Genomic DNA, 18125 nt, shown 5'->3' with positions numbered 1-18125 from the left:
CCCCCCCCCCATCACTGTATGACATAAACAAAAACTGAAGAAATACTCTTAGCCAAAAAAGAGACTCACCAAAAAGTGTCATTCTTGTTCTGATCAGGCCAAACTATAAGGGATTGATTTAACCATACAAATAGTGACCTGACCCTCTGTGCCCCATTAATGTATTTCTTAGTACACCAACAACTGTTATATACCCAAATCATTTCCTTTTGAGACTCTGAAGTTCCAACAATATTCTTGACCTCCATTTATTCAACTTTAAAAACTTAAATGCTACAAAGAGCACATACATGATACACTGTTAGGCTGACAAAAATAAGGCCTACCTCTCTCAGGCCAAGTTGTTTTGGGCATGATCACAGCAATCAGTTTGACTCCAAATATAGACAAGTAGAACAGGAAAGTTTCAGAGATGAAAAATAGGCTTAAAAACTAAAATGAGACAATGTAAAGTCTTAATTCCTAAAGATCAATGAATTACCAAAAACTGTGAATTGGCTATAGAAGCAGCAATGAAGTAATCTTATTTCTGTGCAGAAAAATATTTTAGGATTCCTAGCAAAAGACAGTAAACAATAAGTTGGGAATCATTAAAAAAAAAAAAATCTCAGAAGCAAAGATTTTAAACATCTTTTTTTCTGGGCCTGTATGGTATCCATATCATTCCCAAAAAGGAACCAGAATTAGATCCCTACCAACCCAAGACTCCTAAGACATGTTACACTGGTTTTGGGGAAAATTGCATCTCTTGAAGTAGTCCTTAATAATTAAAACAGGATAAACGAAAGCATATGATGGCAGGCCACTTCTCTCTTTCCACTGTAATTTTTCTTTGATTTCCTCTTTGGGGAGCAAGACAAAACAAAAATTATTAGTCTTGGATTCCTGAATTAATTTGACTTCACCTCATGGCTAATGTGGTCAAGAGTAGATGTTTTTGTACAATTAAGACAAAAGGACTTTATATCAGCAGGACTTTAGGGCTGTGGATCCACTGTATTTACTGTTAAATACACTAATGGCAGGGTAAAGATTGGAGAAGAGGTGGAAACATTCATTACAAGGCAACATGACAGATAGCAGGGCCCTAGTTAGACTTTATTTATTTATTTATTTTTTTAGAGACAGAGTTTCACTGTCACCCTCAGTAGAGTGCCGTGGCATCACAGCTCACAGCAACCTCCAGCTCTTGGGCTTAGGAGATTCTCTTGCCTCAGCCTCCCAAGTAGCTGGGACTACAGGTGCCCACCACAACACCCAGCTTTTTTTGTTGTTGTTGCAGTTTGGCCGGGGCCGGGTTCGAACCCTCCACCCTTGGTATATAGGGCTGGCACCCTACTCACTGAGCCACAGGCGCCACCCCCTAGTTAGACTTTAAAGAACTGATTCTATTCAAGTAGGAGGAAGCTCACATAATTAAGTTTCACTTATAAAATTATCACTCCAAATTCAGGAATAAGAGGCATTTCATTGTAGATACAATTCCATCTGTAAATGTTAACTTGAAATTTAGAGAAGAAAAACACTCATTGCATTAATATCATGGGTTGGGGTTTCTTATGTGATTACTAAATCAATCTACTCTGTTTTTGTTTTGATACAATCTACAGCTATGGTAAGAAGACTACCACAGCCCTGGTTCAGGTATCTTTAGCTTCAGAAAGTCCATGGGTCATGTAGCTGGCTATCATTGCTAAATCTGTTGCTTGAAGAGGCTTCAGAGCTCTGGGTTTGCCGAGTAGAGTCCTCACCATTTAAGCTCTTCCTACATACAGGACATGTGTCATGCTGGAACAGAAAAATATCAGTTCATATGAACAGCCTGACCTGAGAAGCTGAGAGTATTAAAGAACCCCGTTAGTTGGCACATCAAAAATTATGACTTAGCAACTATTAATAGAAAAACAAAAGGGCTCTAAGATATAATGCCAGTGTATCTCCCAAACAGAACTTAAAGCAAAACTGACCGAATTTTAGGCCAACAACTTAATAGCTAACAGATACCATAAAACAGAACTAAACAGAACAGGAGGGTAAGTGGCTACCACTTTCCATATGGTACAGAGCAGGGATTAGCACACTTTTTATTTAAAGGGATAGGGTAAAATTTTATTTAAAGGGATAGGCTTTGCAGGCCACACCATCTCTGCCAATGTAGCACAAAAGTAGCCAAAGACAAAATGTAAACAAATGAACATAGCTATGTTCTAATAAAACTTTATTTACAAAAACAGGTGGCAGCCCACGGTGGCCTGTCGGGTATTATTTTGCTAATGTATGGTTAGAAAAGTTCTAAAAGGTTTTTCAATGAAACAGTAATGGTGGTACCAAGGGTCAGCCAGGGATTTATGGGATTAAAATCTGATCTATGTAACTCTTCATGAACCATTAACTATACCTTTACTCTGACTCATCCCCCAGAAATGATGTGACTTGCTATACTTACCAGTTCTAACCATGGTACAATACAACTGCTGTGAAAGAAGTGATTGCAGGGTAACTGCCGGACTTCTTCTTCAACTGTATAATCTTCTTTGCATACTGGACACTCTAAACCCATATCTGTTGGAGGAAATGCCTTTTAAAGTAAGCAAGCAAAAAGAAGGAATAAAAAACCAACCCAGTATTTCTAAGTACCAAAAGAATGTATAAAGAACAGACACAGAGGTGGCACTCGTAACTCAGTTGGTAGGGCGCTGGTCACAGACACTGGGGCTGGTGGGTTCGAACCCACCAAAACCAACAATGACAACTGCAACCAAAAATTAGCCAGGTGTTGTGGTGGGCACCTGTAGTCCCAGCTACTTGGGAGGTTGAGGCAAGAGAATCACTTAAGCCTAAGAGTTTGAGGTTGCTGTGATGCCATGGCACTCTACCCAGGGCAACAGCTTGAAACGCTCTCTCAAAAAAAAAAAAAAAAAAGACACAGACAAAGAAAAGATGCATTCAAGTGGGAAGCAGGTTAAGAAGCAGGAGTTACATTTCGGAATGGGGGTAAAAGTGGTAGTAGACAGGAATGTGAAAAGGAGGAATGATGAATGGGGCCTATTCCAATGAGGCCTAGATAGGAACTATAAGCCCTACTTTTCTTTTTTTTTTTTTTTTTGAGACAGAGCCTCAAGCTGTCCCCCTGGGTAGAGTGCCGTGGCATTACAGCTCACAGCAACCTCCAACTCCTGGGCTCAAGTGAGTCTCCTGCCTCCACCTCCCAAGTAGCTGGGACCACAGGCGCCCACCACAACGCCCGGCCATTTTTTGATTGCAGCCATCATTGTTGTTTGGCGGGCCCGGGCTGGGGATTTGAACCCGCCACCTTAGGTGTACATGGCTGGTGCCTTAGCCAGTTGAGCTATAGGCGCCGAGCCTAAGCCCTACTTTTCAATGTAAAGAGCTGGAAGAAATAAACTGGGGCTTAGATTATCTGTTAGTAAAATAAGAAAAACAACTTCCCAAATGTGTGACAGCCTTCTGGTCGTCAGCTTCCACTTAGGAAACAATGTAACCTGTCCACCACAATCAAGAGACTCATCTCAGCAGTTCCCATTCTGTGTTTCAAGCCATGTTTACCCTGCTCTTTTCCATATTATGCATCCTCTTTCAGCATAGCTGCCCCAAAGTCCTCTATACAAGTTATTAATTAAAAGCTGTACCAGAGGCCAGGCACAATGGCTCTCACCTGTAATCCTAGCACTCTGGGAGGCCAAGGTGGAAGGATCACCTGAGCTTAAGAGTTGAAGACCAGCCTAAGCAAAGTGAGACCCCTGTCTCTATTAAAAATAGAAAAAGTAGCTGGATGTTGTGGTGGGTGCCTATAGTCCCAGCTACTCAGGAGGCTGAGGCAGGAGCATCACCTGAACCCAGGAGTTTGAGGTTGCTATGAGCTAGGCTGATGCCAGGCTGATGCCATGGCACTCTAGCCTGAGCAATTGGAGTGAGACTCCGTCTGGAAAGAAAAAAAAAAAAAGCCATACTAACTCAAAAGATAGGAAAGCCCTCTTCTCTAAGAAAAAATAATTAAAAACCACACTGGGAATTCCAACCAGCAAGTTGTGAGTTTCCCAAGTTTGGTTAATAATACCACCTAGTCCCTAATGGCTGGCGTATGCTCCAGGCCCCAACAGCAGTCAAGGTATTTGGAAAAGCACCACCACTTAATAGATTCGCTCCTTCCTCTCCATTCATACCACCTTTGCACAAATTCTAACTTTTACTTCTCATTCCTAGTCTACTGCAACAGCCTCCCAGGTAAGTCTCCCTAATTCCAGGCCTTTAACCCTCTAAATATATCCTACACTTTGCTAACAGCTAATTTTCCCTAAAGCCAGCTTCATAGCAATCCCCATTTCCTTTTCACTTAGAGTCTCAGCTGAATGCCTCAAAATCAACAAATTAAAAATATCACATCATCTCTTTACTCAAACCAGGGCCCATGCACTATTCCCTCATCCCTGAAGATAGCAGCACTACCTGCATATTACAAAACTGAAAAATCTTAGAATCATCTTTGACCCTTTCCTCTCCCCTTCATCTTATTGTACAATCTGTGATGAAAGTCTTTCTTCAAAATGATCTTCTATCTACCTTTTTCTTTCCATTAGGATTGTTACCATCATCTGAACCTACCTGGACTACTGCAATAGCCTCTTAAATCCTTTTCTGCTCTCCCCTCCCTCCAAACTATTTTACATACTATCTCCAGACGAATCTTCTAAAGACCACTTAAGTTCCTTCATTCCTCTATTTGAGGACATAGAAAACTTACCTATTACCTAAAATATCTAACCCTAACTCTCTTGCAGTTTCAAGGTCCTCTGTAACAAGGCCTCACCCTTCCTATCTAGTCATGAATCCCACTACTCACCACAGTACATTCTACTTCAAGTTTACTAAGGTTACTGTCCTTACAACACCTGACTCAGACACTGTGTCCATCTTAACATTCTTATATCGACACACACTTTTCCTTAAATAGAATGACCTAAGATGGTCCATCTTGTCTTCAAAATCACCTCTGACTCTAAACCTGAATTTATGGGGAAAGAAACTTCCAGTCCAAAATAAATTCCTTCAGTGCCTATAAATAAAATAATATTTATCTAATGCATCTAACTGTAGTTGAGACAAAGTAAATATAAAACAAATTCCTAGTCCCTCATTTTTTCTCTTCCCCTTCCCGAAAGTCAATATCATCTGTCTAAAACTATTTTAACACTTTTTTAAACAGTTGATAAGTTTTGCTACCACTAGCAAGTTCTCCAACTTACTACAATCAAATCATATATACTTTGTACCACTCTATTTCCAATGGAACATAGTAATTGCTTGGGAAATACCTGTTGACTAACGTAGTAAAAGAGTAACCTAATAAATGGTAACTTCTAGATCTGGCACCCGGGTAGGCATCTCAGGGAGCTATAGCTTCACCTATAGATCCTTAATGTAGGAAGGTACTGGGATTTTTAACATAGATTAGAAAATGACAGAATAAGAAAAAAAATGAACTTACCGACTTGTTCCTGAGTTACTGTCACTGTTGGAAGAGATGTGATCTTTTCCTTGTCAGCTGGAGGAGGCCCTGTGTTTTCCAGTTGTCCTAAAAGCTACCAAAAAAAGAAAAAAGAAAAGAAGAAGTGGCAGACATCTCAATCTCCCTGGAGAGGGAGCTGGTCCAGCTGAGAACAAACAGAGCAGATATTAGAAATGTTAGTTCCCATTATTTCTGTAAGGCCCAGAGGCTTCTTGGATTTCCCCTTCCCTGCTGCCAGAACACTAATCATTGCTACACAATTTCAGAGTAACATAAGTATAAGCCTATAGATAGACACAAGACTGAAAGGCCCACTCTTGGTCATAATTAATTTCAGGGGCAGCAATGGTGTTGTGATGTCCAAATAAAACTACAGCTTAATAAAAAGTAATACAGCCAGCCTAAAAACTTCATTCTACTAGAAGGAAGAAAAGGGTGAGAGTATGAAAGTAGCATAAAGTAAGTTAAGAAATAGGTATATTACTGCCTATAAGATGTGGATATAAAGGGCATGCTGTCTAGTCTCAGTAATCCACAAGGGAAATGAAAAACCAATCAAATTAAAATGAACATAAACAAGTAGGAACAATGATAGAGGGCATAGGAGTATCTTTTTCTCTGCTTCCTTCCCCTACTTAGTTCCATCTAGCAGAAATCCCTGCTTCATCATATGAGGAGACCCTCCTTTTTTTTTTTTTGTTTAGTACTTATGAACAGTATCCTCATAGGACAGAACAGGAGAGGCCAATATACTGTTTGTTACAGAAGAAGCCTTTTCTTCCTATGGAGATGAAACTATCTTCTAAAAATCCCCTTGGACCTAGGAGGTACATGAATGCTAAGCTAAACCCATAAACCATTTACCCCCTTAGTAAATTGGAAACCCAAAGTTTAAAATACTAGAGAAAATAAAGTGACCCCCACTTCAGAAAGTAGCAGAAGGAAAGCAGGAAGCCTGTGGAACCACAGAACACACTGAACAGACACACTCAGAAGGTAGCTCCTCACCTGGGTTACAATGGCATCAAGCCCTGTCTGACCCCAGGCATAGTCCCCAGGGTTGGAGTGCAGCATTCCGCTCCTATACATGAGATGAGACAGAAGCATTAGATGGAGTGACCAGGCTCTGCCTTATACTACAGAAAAAAATTGGCAGAAGGATCCTGTTCTCTCTCACAGCTAAAACGTTAGTAGTCCTATACAATGAAGAGACAAGAAAATTCTCTTTATTTTCAAGATCAAATAGATTACCCAGAGATAATCTCTCATTCTCTAGGAATTTTATTTAGCTGGAATATAAAATGTGAAGCTACTTGAAATACCACATGACACACCAGAGCAAAAAAAGTGACTCACTGCCTGTTGGTTAAAAAAAGTTTGTTTTTTCTGTACCCACTTAAACATAGATGGAGCTGTTTTTTAAGATTTCCCTTCATGACTGGTCAAAAATCTTGCCCCATTCTAAGGAGCCATCTGGACAACGAGGAGCCTTGAAACAGAGAAGCAGCCATAGCAGTCTCTGCATCTAAAGTAAAGCAATTACAAAAGGGACTTACAGCACCTCTTTTTTTTTTTTTTTTTTTGAGCTGCTAGTGTACTACCCTGGATGACAGAGGTCCAGCCTTTGGCTGAAACATGACTGAAGGAACCAAGGGCTAGAAAATAGTGTAATTATATGGAACGACTATGATACCTCTGAGCAAAGAAGCCTTCTGGGGCAGAGTTAGAAATGGCAAATAATTATCCAGAGAAGAAGAAATTCTATCTTTTACCCCTACCAGACATAAGTGTCATTCTAATACTAAATGATAGTCTTTCATTTTTTTCTGACAAACCTTACTTTGGAAAAAGAAAGTTAAGTGTTATTTTTTCAGAAATTCTTAAGGAATAAAATATTCCTGTACTGTCTAGAGGGGAAATTCATAAATCGGATCCCGATCCTGGCAGGCACCATCTCATTCCCCACCTCAACACCACTCTCAGGACTGGATATTAACAGAATCAGACATTACCAGCACCCAAACACTCGGGGGGATGGGGATGGCCCTCTTGAGTCTGAACAATAAAAAGTAAGTTCTGATTAATTTGGGGTTCAGCAGATAAAAGCAGTCTAACAGCCATCCAGGCACATTTACATACTCACCCATGCAGCTCTTTTTCTTTCTCTCTATAGTACAGAAACTATAGCACATAAAATGATGCCACTCCAACACAGTAAGCAAAAAAGCAATTAGTTACTAACCAGGAAAAGGGGTGTGGGGATCCAGGAATCGCAGAATTTGCAAAGAATCCCGCAAAGATCTGTTGGATTATTCTGTTAGAAGAGAGAAAATTAGATAAGACAATAGATGAATGACAGTACTCTACATATATTCGTGGTTGACTAAGTACCATCTACTTCCCCAAACCAAAATGTCTTTCCACAAAAGCCATCTCTATTACATGAGAGAAAGCACTAGAAATCAGCCTGCCACCTGGTGGTATGTTAGCATACTTTTAATGTTATGGCTACCTTCCTGAGCTCCGCTTATCTCATAGGTTAATATAGAATTATAAATTAGGCTGAAAAGAGACTTGGATATCTGGCACCAACATGAGGAAGGGTTGAAAGAGATGCTGATCCAGTGGGATTTGGGGCCCTCCTCCCTTTAACAAGGGTAATTCTATTTTTATGTGTTTTATACATTGAGTTTTTGTATAAGGCATCATTAAAGGGTTCCCTTATTTTAAGTTTAAGAATAATCCTATTTTAAGGGTATTTCAGACAATTATAACAAAAACACAACCCCACACATGTGCCTGGCACCTGTCAATCTGAATACCCCATTATCTCTTCGGTTAGCAAAGACCAACTCATCATGATGAAGAGATAATGGGGTAATGTCTCAGCAAAAGACTTGAAGAAATCATTCCTTTAGATATCCTGTGTTATAAATGATATGCACTTTTAACCCCCTGGGTCCCACCTTACTTATTAGGTCAATCAATATAACAATGGTAGTAGCTAATAATAGAAAAAAAATCATAACAATGAAAATAAATAAATGGGACCAATCAAGTTTAAAAGCTTCTGCACAGCTAAAGACACAATCAAGAAAGTAAAGAGACAACCTACAGAATGTGAGAAGATATTTGTGTGCTACAAATCCAACAAAGGACTAACAGAATCTACAAAGTACTAAAGCAAATCAACAAAAAAGGTAAAAAAAAAAAAAAAAAAACTGGGCAAGAGACATAAACAGAAACTTTGTTTATGAGTAGAAACTAATAGCCAACAAACACATGAGAAAATGCTCTTTGTCCCTAACCATCAGAGAAATGTATATCAAAACCACTCTGAGATACCACCTAACTCCCATGAAAACAGCTTGTACCACAAGGCCCCAAAGGAACAAATGCTGATGTGGGTGTGTAGAGAAGGGAACACTCATACCCTGTTAGTGGGACTGGAAACTAGTGCAGCTTCTGTAGAAAGAAGTATGGAGATTCCTGAAATAACTAAAAATAGACCTACCATTGGATACTGCAATCCCATTACTAGGTATCTACCCAAAAGAAAAAAAGACATTTTACCACAAGGATACTTTTCACTCAAATGTTTACAGCAGCTCAATTCACAGCTGAAAAGATACAGAAACAACCCAGGCGCCCTTCAACATATGAATTATGTATACCATGGAATACTATTCAGCCATAAAAAGATGGAGACTGCCTATCATTTGTAACAACCTAGATCAGTGGTTCTCAGCGTTCCTAATGCCCCAAACCTTTAATACAGTCCAAAGGGGTCATGACCCACAGGTTAAGAACTGCTGACCTAGATGGACTTGGAAACATTTCCTAAGCAAAGTATCACAAGAATGAAAAAAAAAAAGCATCACATGTACTCAGTACTAAATTAGAACCAGTAAACTAACAACTACATGTTCTCAAAAGAGAAAAATTCAATTAAATTCAAGTGGGGGGGGGGAAGAATTGGGTAAATTCCCACCCTACAGGTACACTGCAAGGGTGTCACTCCTTCCTAGGTGAAGGACACAACGCTAACATGGACTTTAATCTTACAAAAGCAAACTATGTAACCCAGTAGTATGTACGCCCATATTAATCTGAGCTTTTAAAAAATAGGTAACTATACCACATGTATTATCCATTTCTTTGCTTGTTCTTGTGTTTATTTTTTTAAATGGCAAAATATTTATGGTACACAACATGATGTTTTAAAGTATGTATCAAGCTGATCAATATACACATAAACCTCACATATTTATTTGTAGTGAAAACACTTAAAGTCTATTCTTTCAGCAATTTTCAAGTATACAATACACTGTTGTTAACTATAGTCATCATGTTGTACAACCAATATCTTGGACTTATTCCTCCTGCCTAACTGAAATTTTGTGTCCTTTGACATGCAATCTCCATTCTACCCTCTGCTCTGTTTGTATGTGTTCATCTTTTTTAGAATCCCTCATTTTCATTTTAAAACATTCAAAAATTACTTGATATCCTCCCCTGAGTGTGGTTTTAATTTAGTGACTCCTTAACAACAGAGTGTGGCAGAAGTGATAATCTGTGACTTCTGAGATAAAGTCAAAAAAGGCAAAAAAAGCACTTTCTCCTTGCACCTCTCCTGGCTCTGCTTCAGAGAGTGCCACAGCAGTCCTATAGAAAGATCCATATGATGAGTAATTGAGTCCTTCCCCAATAGCCAGAACAAACTTGCCAGAATATGTGTAAGCCCAAATCAATCCTGTAAATGACTAACACCTTAGCTTATGTGACCCTGGGCCACAGCCACTCAGCTAAGCTATTCCTGAAAAAACCCGTTCCTGACCCACTGAACCTCTAAGATGATAAATACTTGTTTTAAGCCACTAAACTCTGCAATAATTTGTTATACAGCAATAGATAACTAATTCAAATTTGGGTAACTGGAAGTGGCTGCTGCCATAATAAAAACCTAAAATATGGGTGAATCTCTGGAACTAGCAGTGGACAGAAACCATTAGCAGAAGGACTTTGAGGAGAGCATCAGTGAAAGTTCGAAGTCTTGAGGAAACAGCAGAAGCACCGTGGCCCTTAGCTCTGGGTGAGAGTGTAAGGACACGTTGAAAAAAATCGAATTGGAAACTGTAGGCAAAGGGATTTTGTTATGTATGTACTGGCAAAAGTTGTTGCCTGCCATAAAAATGGAAAGTAGAAGGTGTGTAGCTCATGAACTAGTTGATAATCCAAAGAGATGTCTAGTCTTGAAGGTCGTGCTTGGCTGCTTCTTGCTACTTATTTTAAAATGCAGAAGAATAAATTATAGGAAAGATATTTACGCAAAAAAGGAATTAGGATTGTATAATTCTGAGAATTCCTTGCATCTCCAGATAGTAAATAATATTAAAATTAAGAAATGGATTTCAAGCAAATATCCAACCTAGAGCACTGCCAAAAAATTGGTTTGAGATGAAGCCAAGGGTAAGGCCGTACAAATTCTCTGTTAAGAGCTGTAGTCCCAGCTACTCAAGAGGGTCAATTGAGCCCAAGAGTTCAAGACTAGCCTGGGTAACATAGTGAGACCCCATCACTTAAAAAAAAAAAAAAAAAAAAAAAGAGAGAGAGAGAAAGAGATTCTTTGTTAAGACCTCTGATCTAATCTGGTGCCAGAGAATGATTAAGTTCAACAATTGGCGTAGGAAGCTTAAGGGTATTGTATTAGTTTCCCAGGGCTGCTGTAAAATTTATCACAAACCGGGTAGCTTTAAGTAACAGAAATTTATTCTCCCATTGTTTTGGATTTTCTTTTTTTTTTTTTTTTTTAATTTTATTTTTAGAGACAGAGTCTCACTTTGTTGTCCTTGGTAGAGTGCTGTAGCATAACAGCTCACAGCAACCTCCACTCTTGGGCTTAGGTGATTCTCTTGCCTCAGCCTCTTGAGTCACTAGGACTACAGGCATCCACTACAATGCCCTGCTATTTTTTGTTGCAGTTTGGCTATGGCCAGGTTTGAACCTGCCACCCTTGGTATATGGGGCTGGTGCCCTACTCACTGAGCCACAGGCGCCACCCTCTCCCACTGTTTTGGAAGGTATTGGTAGGCTCAGTTCCTTCTGGAGGCTTCTTAGGGTTCCAAGACTCTCTCCTAGTTTTTCTGGTTGCCAGCAATTCTTGCCATTCCTTGGTTTGTAGACCTATCACCTCGATCTCTGCTTCTGTCTTCACATGGCTTTCTTTTCTTTTCTTTTTAGACAGAGTCTCACTCTGTTGTCCTAGGCTGGAGTGCCATCACATCAGCCAAGATCATAGCAACCTCAAACTCCTTTCCAAGTGATCCATCCTCTGCCTCAGCCTCCTGTGTATCTGGGACTACAGGCACTCAACACTGTACCTGGCTAGCTTTTCTGTTTTTAGTAGAGACAGGGTCTCTCTCTTGCTCAGGCTGGTCTCAAACTCCTGAGCTCAAGCAATCCACCTGTCTCATCCTCCCAGAGTGTTAGGATTTCAGGTGTGAGCCACCTTGGGAGGCCTACATGGCTTTCTTGTAAGACCACCAACCATTGGATTGTGGACCTCCTTGATCCAGTATGGTCTTATTATGGCTTGATTATATCTGTAAAGACATTATTTACAAATAAGGTCACACTCACAGTGGCCTTACTAGGAATTAAGACTTGAACATACCTTCTGGGGGGGGAGATACAATTCCATCCTCTATAGGTGGTGTCCCTCAATAATCCCAGCAAAAGCTCAAGGTAGAGACTATCTAGAAAAGGTTTGCAAGTGTAACTTGTGTCTAATGGCATGAATCAAGATAAGATTCATAAGATTCATAAGATTCATAGAACACTCAAAAGTTTTTAAAAGAAACACTACCATGTAAACTGAGGGGTACAGAGACAATACAAAATGAGAAGAGGCCTTTGTGCCCTTAAATTTCTACTGGTGAAGAAGCTAACAAAGAAAACTATGCAGCTGAAAATATGAACTATTTTTCACAAAAAAAGAAAAGATGACTCAACAGTGTGGACTCAAGGCCTAGAAGGAGGAAATAAGAGCGATAAAGAAGCACTCCTATGTGGGAGTAAGAAGTTCTACTCAAGGAACTTCCAACATCTCTCCAGACAACTGGAGAACTGCTACGAACCAGCATTTTCATTGTGCCTTCCATTTTTCTTTCTTTTTTTTTTAAGACAGAGTCTCACTATGTCGCCCTCAGTAGAGTGTTGTAGCATCACAGCTCACAACCACCTCAAACTCTTGGGCTTAAGCAATTCTCTTGCCTCAGCCTCCCAAGTAGGTGGGACTACAGGCGCCCGCCACAACACCCAGCCATTTTTTTGTTGCAGTTGTCATTGTTGTTTAGCTGGCCCAGGCTGGGCTCAAACCCACCACGCCCTGGCACTTAACCACTGTGCTCTGGGCACCGAGCCAGCCATTTTCCTTTTTGAACACGAATTTCTATACCTGTTCAAAATCACTGCCTGTCCACTGTATGTGGGATATACGATGGGCAAATAACTTGTCTCTTTAGTTCACATATTTTCACATCAAAAGAAATTGTGCCTAAGGAACTATACCCAAGGAGCCACACCCATACTTGGGCCAAATTAAAAAATAATTACCTAAATTTCAAGCTGATGCTATAAAAGGAGACTTTTGGATGAAGTGAGTATATTTTGCACATAGAAGCATAATCTGTGGCAGGACCAACTGTGGTGGGTAAGTATATTCACTAATTCTTTAAAGGTACAGCTTAATTCCCTTCCCCTTGAATACACACTGGACTCAATGGTTCACTTTTTACAGATAAAATATGACACGCACTATTTAGGTTAATACAACAGCCTCTTCCACATGTATGGTTTCTCTGCTTGTGCCCTTGTCTCCACCTCTTGCAGCACTACATTCAACAGTATTTTTAGCACAGCAATTAGTGATCATTTCAAGACATAAATTAGACCTAAACTCTCCACTGGAATAAAAGGCCTTATAATCACCAACCAGGCTCTGTACTATCGAATACCTCCCCATTCCCACTCCCACCAGCTTCTCTGTGACCCTGTATTTCACTATTACCCTCACACATTCTGCTCCACATTTCTCTTTGTTGGCACGTTCCTAGCTCATTTCTCACCTCCTTTCTATCTGTTCAAATGCTTTCTCAATGTGACTTCTGCCAACTATGCTCTTTTTGATCCTTCACTCGCCCTCCCCCCATATTTCTCTATCTCCCTTCCCTGTCTTTTTTTCCCCCATAGCACTTACTACCGCTAAACATTCTATTTTGTTTCTTTTTCTTTTTTTTTCCTTGCTATTTTTCCCCATTAGTATGTAAGCTACACAAGGGCAGTCATATTTGCTCACTATGGTATGCCCAATACCTAGCATCTGGCACAGAGCAATATATACTACTTGCTGGATGAATTAAGAGACCCATAGATGAGCCCCAATCAACTGTACATTGAAAAACTGTAACAATCTATAAAGATAAAAAAGATTATAAAACATGTATAGTGTGATCAAGTCTATCTCAATTATATAATGTACATAACATATATATACATGCATTATACACACTCACAGTATTTTAAAGGATCTATGAGGTGTAACTGTGGCTATTTCTGGGTAATGTCTTTTATTTTTATTTTTTTGTAAAGACAGAGTCTCACTTTATCGCCCTCAGTAGAGTGTCATGGCATCATAGCTCACAGCAACCTCCAGCTCTTGGGCTTAGCTGATTCTCTTGCCTCAGCCTCCCAAGTAGCTGGGACTACAGGCGCCTGCCACAACATCCAGCTGTTTTTTTGTTGCAGTTTGGCTGGGGCCGGGCTTGAACCCACCACCCTCAGTATATGAGGCCAGCACCCTACCCACTGAGCCACAGGCACTGCCCTCTGGGTAATGTCTTTTTAATCCATTTTTATCTTGCAGTTAGTTCTACTACATTAAAGTTAACTAAAAAAAAAATAAAGAAACTAGCATTTTTAAATTTAAAAAAGCTAACAACAACCAAAACAATTCAATTCTCAAAATGTGGGCTGAGATCAACGGTCAGAAAAGTATGGTCTCAGAATCTGGGGTTAACTTAGAAGAACATATTCTCTAGGTAGGAAACCTTGGAAGTGAAATACCCTCCAAAGAGATTCACAAACTTACTGCTAAAATCAAAGAAACTTTCTTTGCATAGCCAAGACAGAGGCTAAAACACCAGACTAAAATGTAACAAAAACCAAAAGAGTATAGCACACTGAAATAAAGAAGGGTTTTAATGTAGTAAGTACAAACTAATGAGTGCCAATCTTATTCCCTGTCTGGAAATCGTGTTGGTACTGATCTAACACAGAGAAAGAAAAAAACCCTAACAAATGTTAACATTTTTGATAGTGTCAAATTAGAACTGACCCACCCAGGAAGAAATGAGTACATGAATGTCCACACAGGAAAGAGTAAACATGCCAATCCCTACCCCTCCAAACCTTTATATTCCCATCCACCTTAACCCATGTGCTGACTTCCATCTCCAACTCAGCTCATCTACACCCAGAGGGAAATAAAGGCCAACACTGTCCACAGAGAACCTGGACTTTGTTTCCTTTCATTCACATTTCGGAATAATCTTTTATTTTTGACCTTTTATCTCTCAACTTTACCATCACAAAAATAATTCTTTGAGGAGAAATATGAATAATTCTTAGACTTTCTCACAATCTGAATGGAATTTATCCTAAAGACCATGCAATTTCCTTTGCTGGTTCTATATACACCAAACTACCATCTTATTGGTTTTGATTTCTTTACTATCTTGAGAAAATCAAAGGTTGAAATTATGCAAACAATGAGAAATAAGTTTTTAAGTCAATGGAACAGAATATCCCCAGCTGTAAATTAATAAATTGATATTCTGGTACAGGTCAGATTCTTTTAAAGTGAAATAAGACAAGCTAGTCCTTTTAGCACCTGATTATACCCAGATAAACTTGTCATTTGAATGCTGCTTGTGGTAGATGAATTGCAAATACAATATTCTTCTACCATTGGATTTCTAGCTATCACATTCTTAATGATTCTATACCCAGAAGCAAGCATCTAAATCTTCAATTCATCTTCCCAAACAGCTATGGCTAACCATTTACATATTTATGCACATAAAATTTTTATGTATTACTGTTATTTCTCCTTTATATTAATTGGAGAATAATATATACACACACATATATTTTAAATTATGTTTTGTTGGTTATATTATCAATGAATTTCAAATCAGGCAATAGGCCTCACATGATGTTATAAAATAGCGAGATGTTAGGTCTAATATAAGAAACAACTGTTTCAGTTATATGAACAAATAAATTCCAATGTGTTTAAGTTATATCAAACTGGATTTCTATTCTTTGTATCCAAAAAGAATTTGACTAATATAACCATAAAAGCACCAGATAAAAATACCCAAAAAAAACATAAAAATAAATTTTTAAAATCTGGAATAAGGGAAACCTTTTAATACCACGATGTAAAAGACTGAAAGATTTGGGTGGCGCCAGTGGCTCAAAGGAGTAGGGCGCCAGCCCCATATGCTGGAGGTGATGGGTTCAAACTCAGCCCCAGCCAAAAACTGCAAATAAATAAATAAATAAAGACTGAAAGATTTGATATCCTAAAAATTAAAAGCATTTATACAATAAAAGGTACCAAGAATAAAAGACAGAATGAAAAGAAATTTATATTTGCAATGTCTATAAAAGGTGAATATCCATACTACACATAGAGACAGCCCTTAAACAATTTTTAAAAACTGCATAATAGGAAAACTGGGCAAAGCATATTAATAAATTACTCATAGAAGAAAAATATAAATATCCAATAATTACATGAAAATAAGCTGAATCTAAAAGTGAAAAATCAGACATAAACAAAAGTAACTATCATGTTATTGTCTATCAGATTAACAATGATAAAGGCTAACATCTAGTTTGATAAGGATACACAGTACACTCTCGAATACTGTTGGTAGCACTATAATAAGTAAAGCAAGAGGGCAATTTAGCAAAATCAATTTTCAAAAGGTCATACCCTCTGACCAAGCACTTTCTCTCTTAGAAACTCATTATACAGGGGTGGCGCCTGTAGCTCAGTGAGTAGGGTGCCAGCCCTATATACCAAGGGTGGTGGGTTCGGCCCAAGTCAAACTGCAACAAAAAATAGCCAGGCGTCATGGGAGGCGCCTGTAGTCCCAGCTACTTGGGAGGCTGTGGCAAGAGAATTGCCTAAGCCCAAGAGCTGGAGGTTGCTGTGAGCTGTGATGCCACAACACTCTATGGAAGGTGACAAAGTGAGACTCTGTCTCAAAAAACAAAAAAAGAAAGAAAAAGAAACTCATTATACAGAAACATTTCTACATTTACTCTTGGATGAGATAAAGCAGTTGGTAGCGACCAGTATTAATATCTAGAACAACTTAGAAATCCAGATACTTAAAAAATTCAGATAATTTGTTTAAAGGTTAAGGAAAGGTTACATACGCTAAGTCAATGAGAAATAAAGGGGTTAAGACTCTACCGAAGAAATGAGTAACACTAAAGAAACAGCCACTTCCTGAAAATCCATTTGTTGGTGCTGGACAAGAGCAGATGCCTAAGAATCCTACGTAAAGGTTCAATGGAAGGCCATTGTGAGAAAAACAGCAAATCTGAATATTTTGGCAAAGACTTAAGAGGCACACAGCACAAGCAGAGAGCAGTTTTCCCTTCACAGTTCTTACACAATCTTAGACTACATAATAGGGCAGTAGATAAAAAACTTAAGTGGAAGCCTTTGGAAAAAAAGAGCAAAATGTTAACAGCAATCTAATGAAACTGAGATTACGGTTCAGGACCTACTGGAGAAAGGGCCCCATAAAATATATCAGGCTCTGAGTTAAAACCTCTGGAAGCCAAGGATGATCCCTTAGTTGACTATCCTTATCAGTGCTGCAACCAACTCTTGTCTTGGCACAGCCCCTGACAAAATCAAAATGATCATCCCCTATTCTGTGAATATCTAGAAGAAAAGAATAAAACATCTTTAGCAAAAAATAATACTGTCTAGAGCCTCTAGAATTTTTTATACTCAACCAAAAATTACTAGATATGGACAAATGATCAAAAGCCAAAAAAAAAAAAAAAGATAAAAAATAAAAATAGACCTTGATGTAATCTAGATACTGGAGTTACCAAAAAAAGACTTTAAATTAACTATGACTAATTTGTTATAAAAAAGATGAAGGGAGGCCAGGCACGGTAGCTCACTATGTAATCCTAGCACTCTGGGAGGCTGAAATGGGTAAACTGCCTGAGCTCACCGGTTGAAGACCAGCCTGAGCAAGTGTGAGACCCTATCTCTAAAAATAACAAGCCTTGTAGCAGGCACCTATAGTTTCAGCTATTTGGGAGGCTGAGGCAAAAGAATCACGTAAGCCCAAGAGTTTGAGGTTGCTATGAGCTATGACATCACAGCACTCTACTGAGGGCAACATAGTGAGACTCTGTCTCAAAAAAAAAAAAAAAAGATGGAGAATTTAACTAAAGCATTTGAATCCATAAATCTATTAAATGAAAATTTTGGCAATTA

General features: G+C 38.9%; 1 protein-coding gene across 1 annotated transcript in view; it reads right to left on the bottom strand.

Annotated features, from left to right (window-relative positions):
• Positions 1-1513: 1513 nt before the first annotated feature.
• RNF115 (ring finger protein 115) overlaps positions 1514-18125 on the bottom strand; it is a 73756-nt gene continuing 57144 nt past the window's right edge. The window contains exons 5-9 of the mRNA XM_012807652.2: positions 7770-7841; positions 6536-6608; positions 5507-5600; positions 2447-2562; positions 1514-1788 (exon numbers count right to left, since the gene is read on the bottom strand). Of these exons, the coding sequence (XP_012663106.1) occupies positions 1657-1788; positions 2447-2562; positions 5507-5600; positions 6536-6608; positions 7770-7841 (487 nt within the window). The 3' untranslated portion in view covers positions 1514-1656. The remainder of the gene's footprint in view (positions 1789-2446; positions 2563-5506; positions 5601-6535; positions 6609-7769; positions 7842-18125) is intronic.

Source organism: Otolemur garnettii, unplaced genomic scaffold, assembly GCF_000181295.1.
Source record: "Otolemur garnettii isolate 467f Iridium unplaced genomic scaffold, OtoGar3 scaffold00073, whole genome shotgun sequence".
In the NCBI taxonomy this organism is placed as follows: domain Eukaryota; kingdom Metazoa; phylum Chordata; class Mammalia; order Primates; family Galagidae; genus Otolemur; species Otolemur garnettii.
Note: the sequence above shows the minus strand (reverse complement) of the source record. Positions and strands in the feature narration are given on the sequence as shown.